This window comes from Ornithodoros turicata, chromosome 7, assembly GCF_037126465.1.
Source record: "Ornithodoros turicata isolate Travis chromosome 7, ASM3712646v1, whole genome shotgun sequence".
In the NCBI taxonomy this organism is placed as follows: domain Eukaryota; kingdom Metazoa; phylum Arthropoda; class Arachnida; order Ixodida; family Argasidae; genus Ornithodoros; species Ornithodoros turicata.
The window spans coordinates 38164576-38185703 of NC_088207.1; the positions used below are offsets into that span (position 1 = coordinate 38164576).

The 21128-nt window shown below is 42.2% G+C and overlaps 1 protein-coding gene across 2 annotated transcripts; it reads left to right on the forward strand.

The window, feature by feature from the left end:
- Positions 1 to 72: 72 nt before the first annotated feature.
- LOC135401031 (valine--tRNA ligase, mitochondrial-like) lies at positions 73 to 20125 on the forward strand. Of its 2 annotated transcripts, XM_064633147.1 has the most exons (25): positions 73 to 152; positions 2224 to 2257; positions 2537 to 2640; positions 3817 to 3923; positions 5564 to 5728; positions 6520 to 6601; positions 6759 to 6878; positions 7216 to 7324; positions 7493 to 7666; positions 8349 to 8473; positions 9236 to 9421; positions 10371 to 10447; positions 11029 to 11098; positions 11218 to 11314; positions 12238 to 12308; positions 12374 to 12499; positions 12914 to 13018; positions 14225 to 14384; positions 14500 to 14654; positions 15604 to 15753; positions 15859 to 16068; positions 16624 to 16732; positions 17291 to 17478; positions 19478 to 19615; positions 19966 to 20125. In XM_064633147.1, the coding sequence occupies exons 1-25, from the start codon at positions 87 to 89 to the stop codon at positions 20065 to 20067; spliced, it is 3030 nt and encodes a 1009-aa protein (XP_064489217.1). In that variant the 5' UTR covers positions 73 to 86; the 3' UTR covers positions 20068 to 20125. The 2 variants fall into 2 exon arrangements, with proteins under 2 accessions (XP_064489217.1, XP_064489218.1); XM_064633148.1 differs by lacking the exons at positions 73 to 152; positions 2224 to 2257; positions 2537 to 2640; positions 3817 to 3923 and adding exons at positions 3939 to 5169; positions 5242 to 5331.
- The last annotated feature ends 1003 nt before the right edge of the window (positions 20126 to 21128 follow it).

The window sequence follows — 21128 nt, forward strand, 5'->3', positions numbered from 1 at the left end:
GGCACCTTCTAGTAAATAAATTTCTCTCTCAGCATCCATCTCTGCCTCATCTCCACCGCCGTTGGTAAACACTGTGCTGTTGAGCCATGCGGTCGTATGGGCTCTGTGAAAAGTTGTTTTGTAGTTCATTAAAGCGCAATTACTGCAATCATGTGAGTGTGATAATTACATCAGTGTTCCAAGTTGCGTTCAGCTGACATCAATTGGCGATATTTATACAGATAGCTTCGAAAAGTCACGCACTGCGTAACATGGAAAAGCTTTTGATTTCGCTCTATGCCGGCGTGCCTGTGTGGTCCGTTCCACTTCAACACGACGATTGATCTCCTAATTATTTACGTTGCAACGTGCGCTTCACGTCAAGCATATTGCATATGTTATATGCCAATATTTCAAGCAGCATGTTAAACTAGCCAGTTCTTCCAGAATAACGACGTAAAAACTATTAGGAAACTGGGGCTGCGAATTAGTAGCGGGAAAATTTTGATATTTTAATCACGCAAGTGAACCAAAAGAGCTGCCGATTAATGAGGTGGGCCTGATGTCTTCGCCTAAATACATACTATATGCCTTTTCAGCTTCACCTGCCAGTTTCCTCTCTCCTAACGTTACATGTACATTATCACACACTACCTTTCCCCAACCGAATGGCAAAAATACAGGATTTTCAATCAAGTCTTCACCTTGTGCATCCACACATAATTATGATCTGGCAATACACAACGCAAGTAGGTCAGCTGTCTCCGCAGCTCCCTGTTTCCCTCTCTTCTCTATTGCTCCTGGAATATATTGCTCCTTGGTCATTTCGAGGCTGCGGCGTACGTGGTTTCTTTTGTGGACTCACAATGGTCTGCAAATGTCCCCTTATTGCTGCCTTGTAAGTGGATAAACACTTGGTCACATGGTTTATCTAAACTTTACCCTCTGCAGAGACAAACTGTCATTGCATATAGTTTCCATTACTTCCAGTGTAGTTTAGGTTTACGCTTGCCTTTATTGCTGTTCTGTTGTATTTCTATTCTGATATTCTGAATCTTACCCCATTTCGTGTACTTTCTGCATATAGTTAAATGCACATTTTGTCTCTGTGAGAATAAATTATTGTATGTACGTACTGCGTTTCACAAAAGCATGTGTTGTGTCATTTATTTTCAGCATTTCGTTTTGTCAGTCGTTTCCTTCAACTGCCATTATTCAATTGATTTTCATTTTGCCAATGTATGTAACCAACAGCCAACCTCTGTATGTATTTACATAAAGCACCACCAGGGACACTATATGCACTTGTAAAAATGAAATGAATAAATGGGCTATATTGTACAACAAACATGAATAGAAAGGAAGGGGCAGAAAAACTGTATACAAAAAAAATATGATTATAGTTTGCTCACCAGAAAACCTTTTGAACGAAATGTCTTTTTTTGGCGTGCACACCGGATAAAATGATATCTGCCAGTGGTGGCATTGGTAAAGTGGCACTTGACACTGCAAAAGAGCTTGTACGTGCTGCAATTATTATTGGCGTGCCATTGCTTAAGGGAGGGTTTTTGTGAAAAAAGAAAAAAGTCTGGCTAGTCAGATGATTTACTCATTATGTTTTCCCCATCTTTCAATTCGTCGGCAAACAGGACTAGAACGTGACAGAAACTTTACATATTGTGAGGTGCATAAGACTCTATAATAACTAGTACTTTGATATCTGTGCCTGTGGGTAAGAGCCCATGTCAGAACTTCTAATATTGGTATAAGGCAGTAATTTTGGATAGAAACTGGGAACGTAAACTACTGACTGAAGTCTACAAAGTACTGTCAAGGCCATGTTGTGAAGGCCAGAACTTTCTAAGCTCTGTCTCGGGCACCCAGCAATCACGCTATATTAAATTATGTTGATATCGTAGAACAATCATAATGCCACAAAAAACTCCTGCTTGCAAAAGGTAATGCTAAGCTAGTAGAAAGAAAATGGAAGGCTTCAACAGAGTGCAAGAGTGATAATTATTTTTCACCTCTGCTACCATAACGAGCACAAAATGCAAGTGGGATGCATGGTTAATTCATATTGTCCATTGCGTATTCCCAGTGCTCTCTGCTAAAGTCTGTGCTACCTGGTAGCCCCAGAATAGTTACTTTCTATCTGGTATCGCCCACACCATATTTTATCCAGTTTTACGAATACCCAAGGTATCAGTAGACCACTGTGACCTTTGTTTTTCTTTTTTACAGCATCGACATTTATACAGTCGTGTTCTGCCAAAGGGTAATTATCCTTGTTACGCTTATGTAATAAAATATTCGCTTTGGATAAGTAACTGTAGAAGTTTCTGCCCTTTTATTACATTGATTTTTCTTGTTTTGATGAATTATGTCATCTTCCAGGTGACCTTGCAACTTGGCTGTCTTACATAATGCCCTGCTCTTACTTATATGTTCATTTTAAATTATTTTCAGGCCAAAGTTTATTCTCTGGCTTATGATGTGCTAACGTCAGTCACATGTCTTGGCTTGCTAAATGGGTCAAACTTTTGATTGTGTGTAGATGTTTCTGGTGAATTTCCCCTGGTGTACAACTGCCAAGATGTCGAGACCGGATGGTACCAGTGGTGGGAAGACAATGGTTTCTTCAGGCCAGAAGACTGTCCGGTAAGAAATATACCTCATGTTGAATGATGGCAACTGCGTTGCTTAGAGATACGGTCAGGTTTTTCTACTAGACTCTCACAGTTGCAATTGTCATCGTATGAAACACATTTTTCTACCTGTCACATTTAATTGAAACACGAAAGTGTTCCAACAGACAGTTCAAGGTGATATATGGAAAGTATTTGTCAGTGGATCCACTGTGCGAGATACAGGAAGGAAAATAAGGAATATAATGACATTACCACTAGACTCACTCAAACAAGAAGGAAATGAAATTACGTTTATATTTCAGTGAGCAGTAATGGTGTGTAAAAACCCTTAAAATCCCCGGTGCTGTGCTTATCAAAGAAGACCCATACAAAAGAATACATTAGTGACTGCACTAGTTTCGTTCGTTGTCATTTTTGATCGTCTCGGCACTGTGGATTTTAATGGTTTTTAAATGAATCACAATCCAGCCCCGATTTCAACTCTTTTAACATAGAATATACTTCTTTCTGATCATTTATCTAGCTGGCACTTAAATTTCATGTAACATTTAGCATTACGGTTTGGTGTAGTGGTAGATTAATTAAAGCAGTGCAGTAAATTTGGTTTCTAAAAGTAAAATAAATAAATTGAATTCAATAAAGCAGCTCCAAAGTTAAATTCTACTCCCCAAAATCTTGTGGAACCCCCTGATGAAGAGAGCTACCCTAAGTTTTTAAGTAATGACATTGCTTTGTCATTACACCGTGACCAAATTTAGCAGTTGCTAAACTTCACGAAACATACCCCCTATAAGCCGCCCTGACACCCGCTTAGATTTTTGTGTCTCATTTTGCCCCTTCTACGTTCTGACTTCCGGTATGTTCACAAAGAGCATGAACGTAATAGTAAATGTGCACACGTCGAGCAGCGCTTTGGTTGCAGCATATACTATCAATAGATAGCTCACCTCTAATTTGTGTTTCAGGGAAAATATTTCAAGCTGAGTGTCGTGATAGCTGTGTGCCTTTGCAAACTGTAGTTTTGATTTTGGGTTGGCAGTTATTTCACTGGCTCCTTTAAATGCAGTGGACGTTTCGTCTGGGATATTGCACTCTCGTGCTACCACAGTGTTCAGTGCTTGACGAGCTAGAATGATGACTTTTTTTTTTGCTATATGCTCACGTACTACTCTCGTGCTTTCCTCAGGAACGAGGGGAAGTCTATAGTACTGTCCTTCCACCTCCAAACATCACCGGCGACCTTCATTTGGGACATGCGCTAACAGTCACGATTCAGGACACTTTGGCACGTTGGTGAGATAGCACACTACACTATATATAAGGCCCTCGGTTTTCCGCGATTCCGCAAAATTTCTCGGAATCCAGAATTCATTGCGGAATACGTTGTTTGGCACACAATTTCAGAGAATCTCTTATGTTATCTCTTATTTCTTGTTTCTCATCTTCTATTTATCTATCTATTTCTTATTTCTTATCTTCTTATCTTATTCTTATCTCTTATGTGGCTCAAAATTTTGCGGCGTTTTGCGCGGAATTTTGCAGAAGCCAGATTCGGTCGAAAGACGTGATTGGTGCGATGTGGACCGTTACTACGACGTACAGCGTCTCTGGAGAAGTGTTGCACGCTCACGCAAAAGAACGTCAGATAAACGCGCATGCTCTGCACTCTCCTAACTGCCTCAAGGTACATGTGACCCTTCGACATACCGTATTTACTCGCATAATTTGTGCACCTCTAGTTCAGCACTAAAAGTGACAAGAAAACAAAAAATCGCGTAACATGCGCACCCGAGTTTTCGCGTGCGGATATTTGGCACGTGCGTCTCGGCAACCGTGGCAATTGCCTTTCGCAACGCCGTCAGTGCTACTGATGTTATTGCGGTGCTTTTATTTGATTTGCGCGCACTTTCAGGTGATGGTTCACTGACGTGATGGACGATACTGTTACTCGAGCTACAAAACGCGGAATGAAATGCTAGACAAACCTTACAGCACAACATGACAAAGGTGGTGAACATAGCGTGCTTTCGGTTGTCAAGTGCGATTAGCTACGGCTCGGCGAATTTCACCGGTATATGAGCAGTAGCGGGCCAGCATTTTGCCTCTCGATCGTCAGCAGTTGTGCGGTACTTGGGAACTTCTTTTGCGCTTGCGCAATGCACTGATAATGTCAGTATCGGCTCTACTGAGAGCATATGTGACCGGCATACTACAATTTTGGAATTTTGCGTCGTTTAAATATCGTAACGAATGTTCCTGCGCAATTTGCGCACCCCCAACTTTTCCGACTTTTTTTTTTTTGTTTTAGAAAAACTGCGCAAATTATGCTAGTAAATATGGTACATAGTTGGGTTTTGGAACGGAATGAGGGTGCTTGCTCAGAATTTAGCATCTATTGCGTTCAAGTATTTGTCAGTTCCTATAAACTCTGAAAGATTTTCAGCAGGTATAAAATGACTGTAGGCTACAGACGGTACTCGCTGTTAGAGGAGAACACAAAATCTCACGTAATGCTGAGCCCCAACAGTGCTTCGAATCTGTAAGCTTATAAAATATTTTGTTTTTGTTCCCACACTATCCAAGAAAATAAAGTGTTTCCCGTTTCAAGCAGCCGTTGGCTCCTTGCCGCGGAAAATCACGGAATATACAAGTTGGCGCCGTGGAATCTTGAATTTGACGCAGCAGAAAACCGGGGTGTTAGGTATCGTACCTCGTTCTGTACAACATGAGTACCACGAAAGAAAGGCAATTAGAGCCCCCACCAGGATGAGTCTTATGAAAGTAATTTTTCTTTTCCTTTTTCTCTCCCTCATAAAGATATTGATTCTGTATACCTAAGGGCAAAAGAGAACCTAACCAAAGAGCTTCGGCTACATTTTCCCCCTGTATATGTATAATAACAAAGGTTCTTTGTATGTGTGTGCGGTTTGTAGGCACAGGATGTGCGGCCATCGTGTGTGTTGGGTACCTGGAATAGACCATGCGGGAATTGCAACACAGGCACTTCTTGAAAGAGTGCAGCTTTCACCTGGTAGCAACTTCCGGGATGCAAGATCCAGGGACGATCGAATGAAGATGGCTCACGAGTGGCGCAAACAGTAAGTGATCGATTCGCTTTCATATTTATATGGACACCTGAAGTGGTACTGACGTGTCCAATATGTACTCTACCAGCTCAACGCAGATGTAGGTGGAAGATAGAAAAGGGGGTTGGACTAGATGATTATATGTTTGTACACAGTAGCCTGTGAATGGCTGTGAACCTTGAATGGTGGCCCTGCACTGTGGGGCACAGTGGGAACATGCAGCTTCATCCATGTTGAACAAGGAGTCTATACATCGAACATTAAAGGTCGTCTCCGGCCACATCCCCAGTGTATTTGACATAAGCATGGTTTTGGTACTGCAGGAAGTAATGTCAATAAAATCACTTCTCGAACTTAGACAGCAACTTTCATACTTGGATTTCTGTTATTTGCACATAGTGTTTTAGCTCCAGTGGGTAGTAATGCCAACGCAAACGATTAGAGCACTACAAATATATAATCCTGCGTAAAAAAATATCTGGTTCTGAATGGGCATCTCTTTTCTTTTTCCCACACATCTAGGGCAGATCCACTTTGTTGAGGAAACAGCCTAGTATAGAAGTTACGCGGTATAAACGTTGGGAAGTTTATTGTGCAAAATTTTGCTCACACTAGCTCTCTGTGTAATTTTTGGGCAAACAAAAAGTATTAATCCAACACCATTCCTATGATCATCTGCATCTGCTTTGTTCGCTGCAAGGAAAGTGATACGTACATGTTTAAATTGCGCCGCAAAGCGCGACCATTCCGGACAACCGTATCAGCACTTGAAGTCAATTTATTTTACTGTGGTGCATTTGCAGGAAGCAAAACAATATTGAGAAGCAGTTAAAACGGCTCGGTGGTTCATTAGACTTCAGTAGGACAAGGTTCACAATGGACGAGGTGAGCTCTACCACATGGTCCTGCTTCACTCTCAGCGAGTTTATCTGCGCTGATTAATTCACACAGTGCTTTATTGCTTTATTCACACAACACACGTAATGCTTTATGACATGTGCTTTTATTGAAATAAATATTTCTTTGTGTGTGTACGTTATAGAAGATGACTGCAGCAGTAAAAGAAGCTTTTGTACGCTTGTTTGACAAGGGGTTCATCTACAGAGATAAGAAGATTGTAAACTGGTCCTACAGCTTGAGGACTACTATATCAGATATGGAGGTGTGCACCACTGTACTACAGTTTTTCTTACTTATCTTAGTTCAGATGCCTCGCTTCTAATCCGAGTTCCAACAAAATTAATCTGAATGCCATACAAATTCTTAATCAGAGTACCAGCAGAGCGCTCCACATGCCATGTGAAATAACGGAAGAGCTAAAACATTAGCACAAACAAGCCTAATCCCTTAAGTGCATTTGTAGCAATATTCTTTCACGAAACCTAATAAGAGACAAATAAACGAACTGCACTTTGGAAATCTCTGTTTTGAACCAATGCAGCTGATGTGCACACCATGGATGTTTCTGTTCAAGCTCTTGACATGCCTTATATACGCAGGTTAAACACGTGGACATTCCTCCTGGTGGAGACATAGCAGTTCCTGATTGCACACACAAAATTGAAGTTGGATACCTGGAACGCATTCTCTATCCTGTTGACAACACAGGTCAGATTTGCTTGCTTTGCTTTTAGTGTGACAAGGAAAGAAATTACAGTTGCCGTATTACAATTGCAATCTCCACTTGTGAACGAGATTGCATGTAGCAGTGTAGTGATTGATTCTGTCATCAGCGTCGTCACAAGAGTGCTGCACCGTGTCAACATGTCGTTTCAGAGGTGGAGGTGTGCACAACTCGGCTGGAAAGCATATTGGCTGATACAGCATTGGCAGTGCATCCTCAAGATAGTCGTTACACATGTCTTGTTGGGCGGGTGGCTGTGCATCCTATAACAGGGAGACGGCTTCCCATTATAGCTGACTCTGCTGTCGACAGAGACTTTGGCACAGGTACGTCTCCCTCCTAATTTTAATTGAAAATTTCAATTGATTTTGTAGTCTAGGAAGTTTGGCACATCGTGCTTTATGTTATAGACGTTGGCAATTTTGCATGCTCTAGCGCTGAGTTTACTATCACCCTTAGTGCAGCGCATACTGCTGTCGAATTATGTGCAGTGCAGTATACTGACTGACATTCCATAAATTACCACATTCCATCACTGCGATTAATTCTGTTGGTGTCCCTAATTAACGCTGCCTTATCCCACACAAATGTGGCTGACTAGATTTATAGGAACGCACTTCTGTAGCACTAACAAGATTGATTTGTAGTCATGCTATAATCAAATTTTGCCAATTAATCACATTAATTAATGTTTGGCACAGAAGGTATATTGCTTAGAAATCCACAACAATCCTTAAGTGGTATGGTCTCCCAATGGAATCACAAGATTTTTGACATTGATATACATGCTTATATGCAGTTGCATGCACTTTATATTTACTTTAATCTAATCTAAAACCAAAATTAAAACTAAAACGGGTAATGAACTACAAATGTTGCACTTAGTCATCTTTGCGACTTCAGCTCAGAGGAATTCGCTTTCACGTTCTATAGAGAAATACATGTACTGACTTTATGAATATCCAAGGATGTGTATTCTTATATTCACGTCATATTGATGAGCTGCAGGAGTGCTGAAGCTGACCCCAGGGCACTGCAAGTTAGACAACGTGTTAGCTCAAAAACACAACATACCTGTTGTGGAGTGTTTCGACGAGAATGGACGTGTAATGCAAAACTTTTCTGACTTTGCGGTGAGTACTGGTCGGTAGTTAGTAAAATGTTCAAGTTAGTAAAATGGGTGCAGTCTGCATGGCTTGGCTAGTGATAGAGAAAACTTCCTTCACTAAGGCCAGGTTTTACCGATGCTGGTTAACTTTGAACCGAGATCAAGGGCTGCTAAAACTTGAAGTCAACGCTCAATTTTTTTTTTAATGAACATTAGTTGGTGACATGATGAATGTTTCAGTGACAATATCTGCCCTTTAGTGAAACAGAGTTAAGCGTTAAATTCAAGTTAAGGGACCGTTGATCTCGGTTCAAATGTTAATCGGTGTTGGTGAAACCGAGCCTAAATGTGAATAATGATTGAGGTTCCGAGTTGCGGGACTCACTGACTGATTGCGTTTTTGCTATTCTTTTTGATTTCCTGCTATAAAAGGTTATAAGACAAAATTTTTGCATTCCATTACTCTCACTATGTCCTGTTTCCCACAAAATTGCATGCAGCTTCCCTATTTTCTAATGTCTATATTATAATTCTCGTCCTTTGCTCAGTTATCGAACACCGTAGATGTGTCGATAAGAATATTCTTAAAAGCCAGGTCAGCTACCTGTATTAACAGTGCTGGTGATATCACTTCGACTTTGAGGGCCTTTGAGGCAACAGACAGGCCTTTCATATGTAGAGCTGAGTGCCGAATATCTATTGAGCTGCACCCCACTGCACCTGCAGTGAGCTCAGCCATATGTGTGTGTAAGGTTCGACTGTTTTCTTTCTCCCTTTGACCTGCTAGAAGTCAACTAGATGGGAAGCACGGGAGATGTTGCGTTCTCGGTTGTCAGATCTTGGGTTTTATCGTGGTCGCCAAGCACACGGCCTGACTTTGCCAGTATGTTCCCGCTCTGGAGATATACTGGATTCGAGGTTACACCCACAGTTTTTCCTACGCTGCTCGCATATGGCTCAGAGGGCACTTGAGGTAAAGATTAATAACTTCCTACCATGTTTGTGTATTTGTGACTTTCTAGTCCTCACAGTGAGAATACGGAAATGTGAGGATGATACAAGTGAAAACCTCTAATGTGTGAGTAAAGATCAATGGCTCAGGAGAGTGGCATGATAGTATGGTGCAATGGCCTCTGAAGTACAGCATGTTTCTCATCACAAAAGTTGTGAAACTGCTGATTAAAGGCAGTAAAATTAAAGTAAAGGCAGTAAACTATTGCAATATGCATGGATCACACTGGTCCTTGAAACCCTTGAATACCCTGGAATTTGAAAATGCCATTTTCAAGGTCTGGAAAACCTGGATTTTTTTTTCACTGGCCTTGAAAACCCTTGATTTTGCATCTTTTTCTTGTTCTCCTGGAGCTGCTGGGCTCCTGGAGTCAGAAGTGTAGCTTTGAGACTACAGGAGTTAGCACTCTTTATTGCAATAGGAATCAGCAGCAAGAAATAAATGGCACCCTCTATTCTATTAATCAATGTTTCTTTCTGTACAATTTATTTCTGTACTATTTTCTGTACCATGATCTTTAAAACTCAGTAGTTGTCAGTCTCATCTGTGAACGGATATTGTACAGTCCCCATGTATCCTCTCCCGTGATACCTGTGGCTTATAAATATATTTCTGCAAAATATTGAAGCCCTGGTCAAAAACTGTGTCTTACGTCCCAGGCAAAATGACGTCTGAGCCTAAAAAAATCCTTGAAAAACCCCCGAATTTTCGTTCCAAAATTCAGTGGAAACCATGAAAATAGACGCATGTAACATGAAATTAGTACAAATTCATTTGTGGTTTCGATTTGAATTACCCTCGTGTCCTACAACATTCAAGTCCTTCAACAACAGTTTTACCTGTGACAAATGCCCCACATCTGTCCTATAGCAATTTTGATAGAAAAATTAACATTGTGTTTCCATTTCAGGCAGCAACATCAGGAAGTCTAGAGTTTGTGCCAGAGTACTTCAAAAAAGTTTGGGTTGAATGGTTGTCCCGACCGGAGTAAGTAACAATGATCGAAAGCTCTTGGCCACAGCGTGTAGTTCTTTTCTTTGTCTACAGGGGTTTTTAGTAGAACATGCCTTCCATTATTTTCAGAGCTGGGTAAGGGGGGGCATTTCAGTACGGCCCATGTATTTTTATAGGTTTATAGGCATATTTTTATAGGCCCATGTATTTTTCCATAGCATTCTTAAATTCTTATTGAATGAGCATAGCACATACTGCTAGTTGTCAGCTTTCCTACTTCATGTTTCTAGGGTCATTATGGAATTACAGACAAACTACCAAAAGTTGACACTCCAGTTGGTGTCCGTAGGTATGGTCAATACCATTAAAGTGTTGATGTGGTGTTTTCCTATATATATATATATGTGGGGTCAGCATTAACAGTCTCTCCTGGAACTGCTGTAGAAATAGTGATTTTGCATCATCGTTTTGAAAGACTTGGAAGAAAGGCAGGCATTGCGAAGTCTCAAAAATTAGAATGCAGTACAACACTTACACGGTCAAAATGGGTTGCGATTAGGAGCAACAGAATCGGGAAAGTTATATATATTAACAACTGCGGCTCTTTCTTCTAGAGATTGGTGTATTTCTCGGCAACTATGGTGGGGACACCAGATCCCAGCATACAGGGTGCTGAATTCTTTGGTTCGTAAGCGTCTATGATTCTTCGTTGTTGCACTGTTTATGCTTCGTTTGTAGCAGTTTGTAGCAGTTAAAATTGCAAACTACTTGAGATACATTGTCTTTGTGGTGTAATTTTTCAGGAAGAAATGTGGGTGAGTGGTCGGGACATAGACGAAGCCACAGCAAGAGCTGCCCAGCAGTTGGGCATTGCAGAAAAAGAGGTGTGCTTAGAACAGGGTAAGGCATCTGTCAAGTAGTGCTCAGATAACAGCAAGCATTCTCGCTTTGTGTCTTCTGGACTTCAAAAAACAATGTGCACAAGTTATAGACACATTCATGCTCATTCGAACTTTTAGATTGACACGAGTGTTGGTAATTGCACCATTCACTAGGCTTCTACTAAATGGGTTCGTAATAAATGAATAGGGCGTTGCAAGTTGTGAAGTGGTGCATGTATTGCTAATTAAATTACATACAGGAAAATTGGAAATACATATATCTTCCCACCTTATCAAAGGAAGAGCTACCAAACAGTTAATCAGCTGATAGTGCTACGGCCAGTAAATAAAGAACAGTTATGAGGCTATGTAGTTTTACTTAGAAGGGAGTAGAGCTGATTTTTCTCCCCTGTTTCGTGGTGTGTTTCGTCCTACATGACAATCATAATAACTACATATAAAGCTGACCTCAGTCTGGCTGACCCTTCCTGTCCTTTTTCTTAATAAACATATCTCCCCCAATATAAGGAAACCAGACAAATTATCTAAGCAAAGGCATATGTGTAAGACGCTAACATAGCTAAATGGAATCTGTCTCTTATTTCTGTCTAGATTACAGTAAAAGCATGTCGCCCGAGTCATGTTAGTCTTTTGGCCACCACTACATGTTGATACGTGATTGACTCATGCTTCATGTAGGTCAAAGGTGTGCTAAACCCATCACTATGATATAATGGATGCATACTTCTCTAATCTCACAGATGTTAAAATCTTGTCGACATGCAACCTTCTAGAATCAGATCAGGGCTGCGTTCCTTTGGAACATGCTACCTCAGCACTGAACTTTTCCACTTTTAGCTCACTTGACAAGTGTGTGTGAATAGTGGTTAATAAAGTAATAAGTGTTAGTGGGTTTTAGGGGATTAATTCTGGACTTTGCAGATAAGGATGTCCTGGACACGTGGTTTTCCTCAGCATTGTTTCCCTTTTCCGTATTTGGCTGGCCAGAACAGGTTAGTGGGCTGCCTCAAGGGCATCTGCAATGCGAATTATATACACAGATCTTTTTACGTTTCAGACAGAGTCTCTCAGGGCCTACTACCCACTGTCACTCATGGAAACTGGACATGACATTCTTTTTTTCTGGGTTGCTCATATGGTCATGCTAGGACACGAGCTTACAGGACAGCTGCCATTTCGGAAGGTACCCGCAACAATGAAACTTGCTGATGCTGTGTATTTTTGGTGTCCCAGTGATGTATTTGGTCCTTGAATAGATAAGGAACATGCAAACGCAAGCCCTCTCAGCTCCCAGATGCCATAAGGCACTTAGGCGTGTTTGTTGATTGTTTTTCACCCTAAAACCAATAAATACACAGCTGTCTTCTACGTACATGCTTTTCATACATGTAAGCTTCTCACTTGAACCAAAAACCAGGGACGATCCTCCTACGTTCTGCTCTGGATTGACATAAAGACAATGTATATGTACGATAGATTTTTTTCCTCTTCCGGTTAGCCCCAAAAAGGATTTCGTTCGCTTTCCGGTACTTGTCCGGTACCAGGAGGTTCGGCGAACGCCATACAGTTGTGAAGCCCGGTTTTTGGGTAATTACAGATTTTGCTACATGGTCTTATTCGAGACTCACAAGGTCGCAAGATGTCAAAGTCTCTTGGTAATGTGATCGATCCACTTCACGTCATTGAAGGTGCTCCTCTCAAGGTATGTGCAGTTTCTTTCATGGCTCAGTGTTTCACGCAGTTGTTCCAAGTGCAAGACAGACAGTCCGTTCTCACTGGTCCTGTGACTGGTGGTTGGGAGCGCATACTGCATGACAAAATGGCTAGGAAGCAAGCGAGCTGGTGAAGATGATGCATAATGTAAAACCCCGAAACTAGGGAACACGAAAGGACAGACACAACACGAAGTCTCAATCCTCAATCTGTCCTTTCGTGTTCCCTAGTCTCGGGGGTTTTACATTATGCATACTGCATGTCGAGGGCAGGGAAAACGTAAAGAAAAGAAAAATAGCTTGAGCTATATACATCACACTTGTGTAAATTAATTGGTAGATGCATAAATAATTGTCATGCATGCATTATGGTGGTGCATTACCATTAAATGGTAAATTATCTGTAGAGCCTGAAGTTTTAGGGGGGGGGGAATATATATTTATTAAGTTTTAGGGTGTAACCCGATTCTTCCCCGAATTGAAGGTTGCCTCTTCAGGGTGAAACCCGATTTTTACCCAGCAAATTGCCCTCACTGAGACGTCTGTAGGAATGCACACTAACTTGTTTGGCAGCAAACGCAGTTATATCACCATTTGTAACGAACAATCCAATTCGTTTGAGTAACTGATCCCGATTTCTCCCCGAATTTAGTGTACTGGAAGTCCTTTCACCCGAATTTAGAGCACATGTTTATTTACCCAACTTTTTACTCCCTGAATTTAGAAAAAAATATTTCCCAAAAACTTCATGCTCTAATTATGTACCAAAAGTCTAATGACTGTCTCGCTTTCTCATTCTCTCCATTCTCCAAGATTCGGCACCTTATGAATAGACCCACGAGTAGCGCCATAGCGAATAGTGCCACGAGTTTGGTAGAGTTGAACTACGTTCAATGCTAGTGGCGAACAAGGTCGCGCCCGAAAGCCACGGTCTTGAGGGGATTATGATGGTCTCTGAAAAGGACGCGACCTTCGGTCCTACTTTTCTTTCAATAGGAGGCAGCGAACAATTGCCCATTCGTGGAACCCAGCTCTCCCCTTCCGATCTGTTTTGGTTTCGGTTTGTCTAACAACGTCATGATGACGTGTCTCGGGTAGAGGTTTATTCTTTCCCTCAGCATTTATGTACTTCTGTTCTCTTATGATCACTGAATGCCATATGACAGTAGTATTCATGACATATGTTTTGTTTGTAGGAGCTACACGAAATCTGTGAAAAGATGGAAGAGCAGGGATACCTCACAAAGGATGAGTTGTACAGCGCCATACAGTGCCAGAGGAAAATGTTTCCTCAAGGAATCCCCCAGTGTGGGGCAGACAGCTTACGCATGGCATTGCTCTCCAGAGGAGTCAAAGGTACGAAGCACACCTCTTCAATCCAGTCATGTGTGAAGGACGACTTCAGTTTACTGTAAACAAGCTACCTAATTGGTCATGCAATGATGTCATAGCTGGTGTGCTTATATTTCAGCCGAGAATATTGCATTCAGCATCAACGATGCAGTTCGTCATCTTCGCTTCTGCAACAAAGTGTGGCAAGCAGTGCGTTTTTTCCTTTCGGCAGCAGAGAAATTTTCAGAAGCTTCAGAAGGAACGCTAATATTCGATATTGGAAATATATCTCAGGTAGGATGCCATGTGACGTTCTCACAAAGCAGCATGTTAGTATACAAGTTCTTCGATATAAAGAAGTAACATAAATACATACATAAATAATACATAACTCATTCTGTTACGGAAAATAACGGGGCATACAGTACATCACTCATACTGCTACGGACAGTCTATCATGTGGCATGTGCAGTGTGATCCACTTTGGGACGACGTTTGTTGATTTGTGCACTGAAAAGCAACCACACAATACAAGTTGTTGCGACTCTTTTTGTGAGAGTGTGGCACTGCATGTGCTTTAGTCTTTTTTTCTCTCCTTTTGAATGATTAGCTGTTCAGGAACCACAGGGTCATGTTTATATCCCTGCTCATATCCCTGTTGCATTACTGCTTCTTTGATTTTTTTTACAGATAAGTGGGAAAGCAGAAATCGAAGCTTCATGTATATTGATAATGTAGTCATTAATATCATATGATGCATGAGTAGAGCCTGAAGTTTTTGGGAAATTTTTAAAATCTAAATTCGGGGAGTAAAAATCGGGTAAATAAACATGTGCTATAAATTCATACAAATTCAGGTGGAAAAACTTTCAGTACTCTAAATTCGGGGAGAAATCTGGCTCAGTTAGTCAAACTAACTTGAACTGGTTAGGTACAAATGGTGATGTAACTGCGTTTGCTGCCAAACAAGTTAGTATGCATTCCTACAGGCGTCTCAGTGAGGGCAGTTTGCCGGGTAAAAATCTGGTGTCACCCTAAAGAGGCAACCTTCACTTCGAGGTGCAAATTCGAGGAAGAATTCGGGTTGAACCCTAAAACTTAATGCTCTACGCGTGAGTGATGAACAGAACACAGAAATATTTAAGCACGGGTCACATAAGACTCGTGTGGTGCCACAAAATTTGTGCGGAACTCTAAAATCTGTCCGTCACTGCAATTCCGTGAGCACCGTTACACTACCTAGGTGAACCTGAGCACCATTGACCGTTGGATTCTGAGCTGCCTCGCGTACACGGTCGGGTCCTGTAACGAGCACCTAGAACATGGGGATCTCCACCAGTATGTTTCTTCTGCTCAACAATTCTTCGTGCAGAAGTTCTGTGACGTGTACTTGGTAAGTTGAGCTGGCAGAAGTGTGAGTTGCGTGCTTTCTCTTCGTACTCTTTCCCAAATTTTAGGTGTACCCTTATCCAGAGCCGTTTCGTTATCGTCTACGTAGGAGTCTGTGAAGCCAACAGTGTGGAGCAGCGATAGGAAGCATTTAATTCCCACGTGCAACGTGATGGCAATTGTAGTGCAAACAGCCATACGGCTTCTGGCACCTGTCACGCCACACTTGGCGGAAGAGCTGCATCAGCGTCTGGCCGTGCGGTTCCGTGTTTTGCATCCGCAGAGTATTTGCGTAACTCCCTACCCCGAACCACAGCAGGCAAGTGTCTTGTCACAGCATGTGATGTCTATGTAGAGCCTGAAGTTTAAGGGTTTAACCCGATTCTTCCCCGGATTTGCACCCCGAATCGGAGGTTGCCTCTTTAGGGTGAAACCCGATTTTTACCCAGCAAATTGCCCTCACTGAGATGTCTGTAGGAATGCACAGTAACTTGTTTGGCAGCAAACACAGTTACATCCCCATTTGTACTGAAACAGTTCTGTTAGTTTGAGTAACTGAATACCGATTTCTCCCCGAATTTAGTGTACTGGAAGTCTTTTCACCCAAATTTGCATGAATTTAGAGCATACGTTTATTTACCCGATTTTTACTCCCCGAATTTAGAAAAAAATATTTCCCAAAAACTTCAAGCTCTATCTATGTGCCGTTGACACAGTGTGACAAGTGCATGGCTATGCAGCATTGATGGCTGCTATGTTGTGTCAATTGTTGGCCATTTCGGAACGTTTGCTTATTAGGTTAATTGCTGTATAGTGTGAGCAAACCTACTCGCTACTGTGCAAGAAGTGTTACTTGCCTAATTTACGATTCCAGTGGCAACAGTGGAAGAATGCAGAGTTGGTGCACGACGTGGCAAGAGTTCTCGAGGTTGTATCGTCCCTTCGGAGTGTAAAAAAATCGTGTGGAGTAAACAGACCCACTGGTAAGCACTTTTTTGTGTTCTCTACCCTGTTTAGCACCGTTTACTGGAACGAGGTACATGCATGCCGCGCGTTGTTGTATTTCTGCGCAATGTGTCATCGCGTGATTATGTTGTGGAAATCTCCCATCTTTGTCCGTGAGAAATCTCAGGTAACTTGAAAAAAAAACAAAAAAAGAACAAGGTAGAGAAGAGAGGTACGTCTCACTTACAATATGTAGCATACATTGCTATATTGACATCTCTGGTGCTAGTGAGTCTTTTGCATAACGTTTTTATCTTTTTATTATTATTTTATTTTAGTGGGACAGAACAATAATTGTTTAACATACGGAGGGCTCCTACGCCATGCGAGGTTACCCCATCATCAGCGCTGTAAATCTCTGTGCCACTACAAGCATTAAAATTGCAATCTGCTGTAATTTTCAACACGTGCATATTTTGCTACGCATTGATGGGTGCCGAATATCTGAAGTTGCGGTACTCAGATTATATGAAGGCATTTCAGTCGTGCTTTCAACCCAGGACTCTGTTTGTCTGATCTTAGAAATGTACTCTTAGCATATGTGGTGGTCAAAGAAGATGGAGACAAAGCAAAATTGGAAGAACTGTCACCCACAGTGCAGCACCTATCTTGGATGGGAGACTTGCAGGTGGTTGCATACCCTGATTGGAATGGTCCACCAGCAGAGGGAACCTGGTCCCCAGCTACAGTGAATTCTTCAATTGACATTTATGTTGAAACAGACGTAAGTAAGCCTGTGCCTTGCACCTCTCAGCATATCACATGTTGGTCAGCCAGTGAAATGCCCCTCGAGATGGGGTAAAGAAATTCTTTCCACTGTAAAATGGTTGAGTGCTAAAATATAGTTTTTTGCAAGAACATTTCCCCATGACGCCCACTCCTGCAGGGGGCGTTCTTATCTGGACCAACTAATAAGTGTGACATAGATATGTGGAATGGTTGCTCTAAAGGGATTGGGACACTTTGTTGCATGTTATGTCAAATAAATGTGAAACACAACTATGTGCATCGATGTGAAGCTGCGTTCCGTGTTCTACAGCAAAAGGGGTAATAAAGGCGTAGGAAATCGGCACCGCAAATACCGAAACACATCGGCCTCTGACGTAACAGGAGGAGTCTCCCCCAGTGAGGCAGCGCCGGAGAAGTCATATGCCTCCGACTACCAATGAGAATGGCCGTAGTGGTCGGTCCTCTGATGTCAGAGCACGATGTGTGTGTGTTGTGTGTTCAAGGGTTTATATCTCGCCAAGTATGACACATAGAAGAATAATTAGTTTCACTGCAATTCTCTGGTGGGTCTGAGGTTTTGGGGGAATATTTTTTGCCAAGCTCGGGGAAGGAGAGGGGGGGGGGGGGTAAAATTCGGGTGGAAAACATCAGCATCCAATTCGGGTGTAAAATTTCTGGTATTATATGATACAGGTAAAAATCTTGTTTGTCACGCTTGTTATACATATCACAAATGAAAAAAGAAAACAGCTTTTAAACTAAGTAAAAACACTGTCCATGGCAAAATAAGGACTGTGTTAAAAGGTCTATGGCAATTCAAGCCTGCATTGAGTGGAATGGTAATTCAAATCCGCATGGTGTTGCAAACCTGCACTACTACTAAACTACTACTAAAGTACTACTTCGCTTAACGTGACGATGTTACAAGTCTTCACGTGAGAAGCGCTTTCGTTTTCGCGTCGAAGTAGCGTCAGAATTCCGTTACGTTCGGCGATTCATCGGCAGTTCTGCTTACTTCGGCTCCTGGCTCCTTTCTTTTATTTCTCTCCCAGAATTATCTAAGTTGCTACTAAGTTGCTTGGCGCTGGGCGTTGTTTCGGCCGCGGGGCGGAACAGCCATCCCGAACGGGTGCGACACACGCGGCTGAAGCCACGCGCGCCCCGGAGTTTTTCCGACGATTTCACGTTGCGTGCTTTCTTTAAAACCCAATTTTTTAACGCGCGCGGAGACTTTACGCCGGAATCTGTCGACTACTGATATTCGCACGCGAACGCGTGTGGTCGACGAACGTGGCAACATTGGCGCGCGTCACTCGCTCTGTCCGCGTCCCATGCGTTTCGTGTGGTCGACCGCGGGCGTGTCTTCGTCGCGCGTACAAGACCGCGACGTGAACGCGACGTTTTGACGCTGGGGAAAGTGCGTCCCATGTGTTTCGCCCTCAAGGCTGCGGTGTCACCTCCTTCCGTCGGTGATCCCTCCGGTCTTCCACTACCGTAGTCATGTGCCCTGGTTCCGCGCTGCGTGACAAAAGGACCCGGGTTCAGGTAGAAATCGGGTATTACCCGAATCACTAAATGTGTGATTCGGGGGGGGGGGGGGTAAATTGGGGGAAGAGTCGGGTAAAACCCGAAAACCTCAAACCCTAAATATAATGTGTGCATGATGTAAGGAGCTGCATGGATGAAAATGTCACAATCCCTTTATTGATTGGATTGCAGTGCCACTACATGGGCTACATACAGCCATGTATCACAGTGTAAATAGACATACCTGGCAGCTCAACCAAGAAGAGCAGTCCACACCCACTCGAATATTTTTGAGAGAGACATGCACTTTTGCAATCTCGCTTTCTTAGGTGGTGGGGGGTGGAATATTCTCTCAGTGTAGTGGCAGTCACATGCTTTTTTACAATATGTTTTTCGACGGCATATTTTATGTCTTGCCATTGCACCTTTGGACCCGCTGGAGCAGTGATGTTTGTCTTCTTGTTTAGATTGCCAAGCTGCGAGAAGTCACATCAGAGCGCATACGAAGGCTTGCAGCGAAGCTACACAAACTAGAAGCTAAGGTATCTAATCAGCAGTACATCAAACGGATGTCAAAAGTAGAAAAGGAAAAGCATGAGCAGGAGGTAAGGTTGGGTTGGGTTTGTTTTGTACTTTTTGGAGACCTGATCATGAGGGAACTTTATTGCCTAATGCCATGTCATACAATGTGATGAGGTTTCATTGGACAAGAGGCATGTTGCAATATATATAAAAAAAAAAAATTCTTGGTGGGTGTGTTCGCAGTAGCAGGAATTACTCATGTTATCGAAGCAGTGAAATAGTTAGACATGTCACCAACATGATGTTTTTAGTTTTTTTTCTCTTTCTGTTAATGCCATCTGATGCACTGAAACACTGTGTTTGTTACAAATATATATTCACGACGTAAAGATAGTCAATGTACTGAGATGCATATATCTTGTCCCCTTTTCAGATGTCCGAGCTGAGACTCGAACTCGAGAAGCTACAGGGTCAGAAACTTGAAATGCAAGGTGGACATAATTTAATTTGCACGTTGTACAGCCCTTTACAGTAACATGTATGTAGAATAGGTTATTTCAATTGGTGTAGTAAAAATCATATGCTCAAGGTTACTTGATGTTGGCCTTATTACCTTTCTGTTATAGAAACGCTAACTAACTGAATGGTAACACTAAGCGCTATCTAAATGTTGTCTTGGTCGTTTGTGAACTAGCAAACTAAAGTGGGCAAAGCGCTATTTTGACTCTGTGTAAGTGATGATTTAACGGTACAAAACAAAAGCCAAAGGGTATTTGTGGCCTTTGGGTATGCATAACTAGGTTTGCTGGGTATTGTTTACTTGTTTACCAAGTTGCGTCAGCTCCCAGGGACTCCACCTCGCTCGCTTGGAAGGGGCCCATAGTTGGAGTCTCGATGTAAGCCAAAAGGCTCCGAGGTGAATACAGTCAAACTTCTTTAGAGCGAAAGCTTTTTTAACGAAAATATACCACTACAATGAATTTTTTTCGCGATCGCAATCCGATATGGCAGACAACCTCTTTAACGAATTGACCTTTACTACGAATTTCTTTTGCGGTCCCCTGAGTTCCGTTGTAAAGGAGTTTGACTGTACTTGCATGCACTTCCATGACTTCTTTACAAAATGGCGAGGAGAGCGACAGGTCATTTCGCAAACATGTGTGCGAAAAGCACGTGCTTTCCTGCCTCAGTGACGTTGTCCCTACTAGCAGGGTGATCCACGATCACTCTGAACGAGGTCGAAATCATTCAAACTTTTGTATTCTACAGATGTGATAAGAGAATGTTGGGGGGAGCGGACACTGACCCATGCATTTGACACTTCTGATAATTTTGGTCTCAAATTTCTGTTATCCACTTCCAGCCTGTACAGGTAGCGTACAAGTACAGTGCAATCCCCTAAAATACGAAACCTCTTAATTGGAACTTCCGAATAAGTCTAGCCCGTTTATTACGATCTTCGATATAACGATAACTCCGATATTACGATCAAATTGCTGGTTCCCGTCAGCTCACCCATTGAAGTACAGTTGCCGTCCGATTTTTCGGAATCGGCGGGGATCGCGCAAAAGTCCAAATAATCGAGCAGCCCGAAAA

Bases quoted from the DNA above. Each gene is read 5' to 3' on its own strand.
- LOC135401031 (XM_064633147.1), top strand. From the start codon at position 87: ATGCGGTCGTATGGGCTCTGTGAAAAGTTGTTTTGTAGTTCATTAAAG. The intron at 2,258-2,536 runs GTAATTATCCTT...GATTGTGTGTAG, and splicing joins CAGTCGTGTTCTGCCAAAGG to ATGTTTCTGGTGAATTTCCC. The intron at 11,315-12,237 runs GTAAGGCATCTG...TGGACTTTGCAG, and splicing joins AGAGGTGTGCTTAGAACAGG to ATAAGGATGTCCTGGACACG.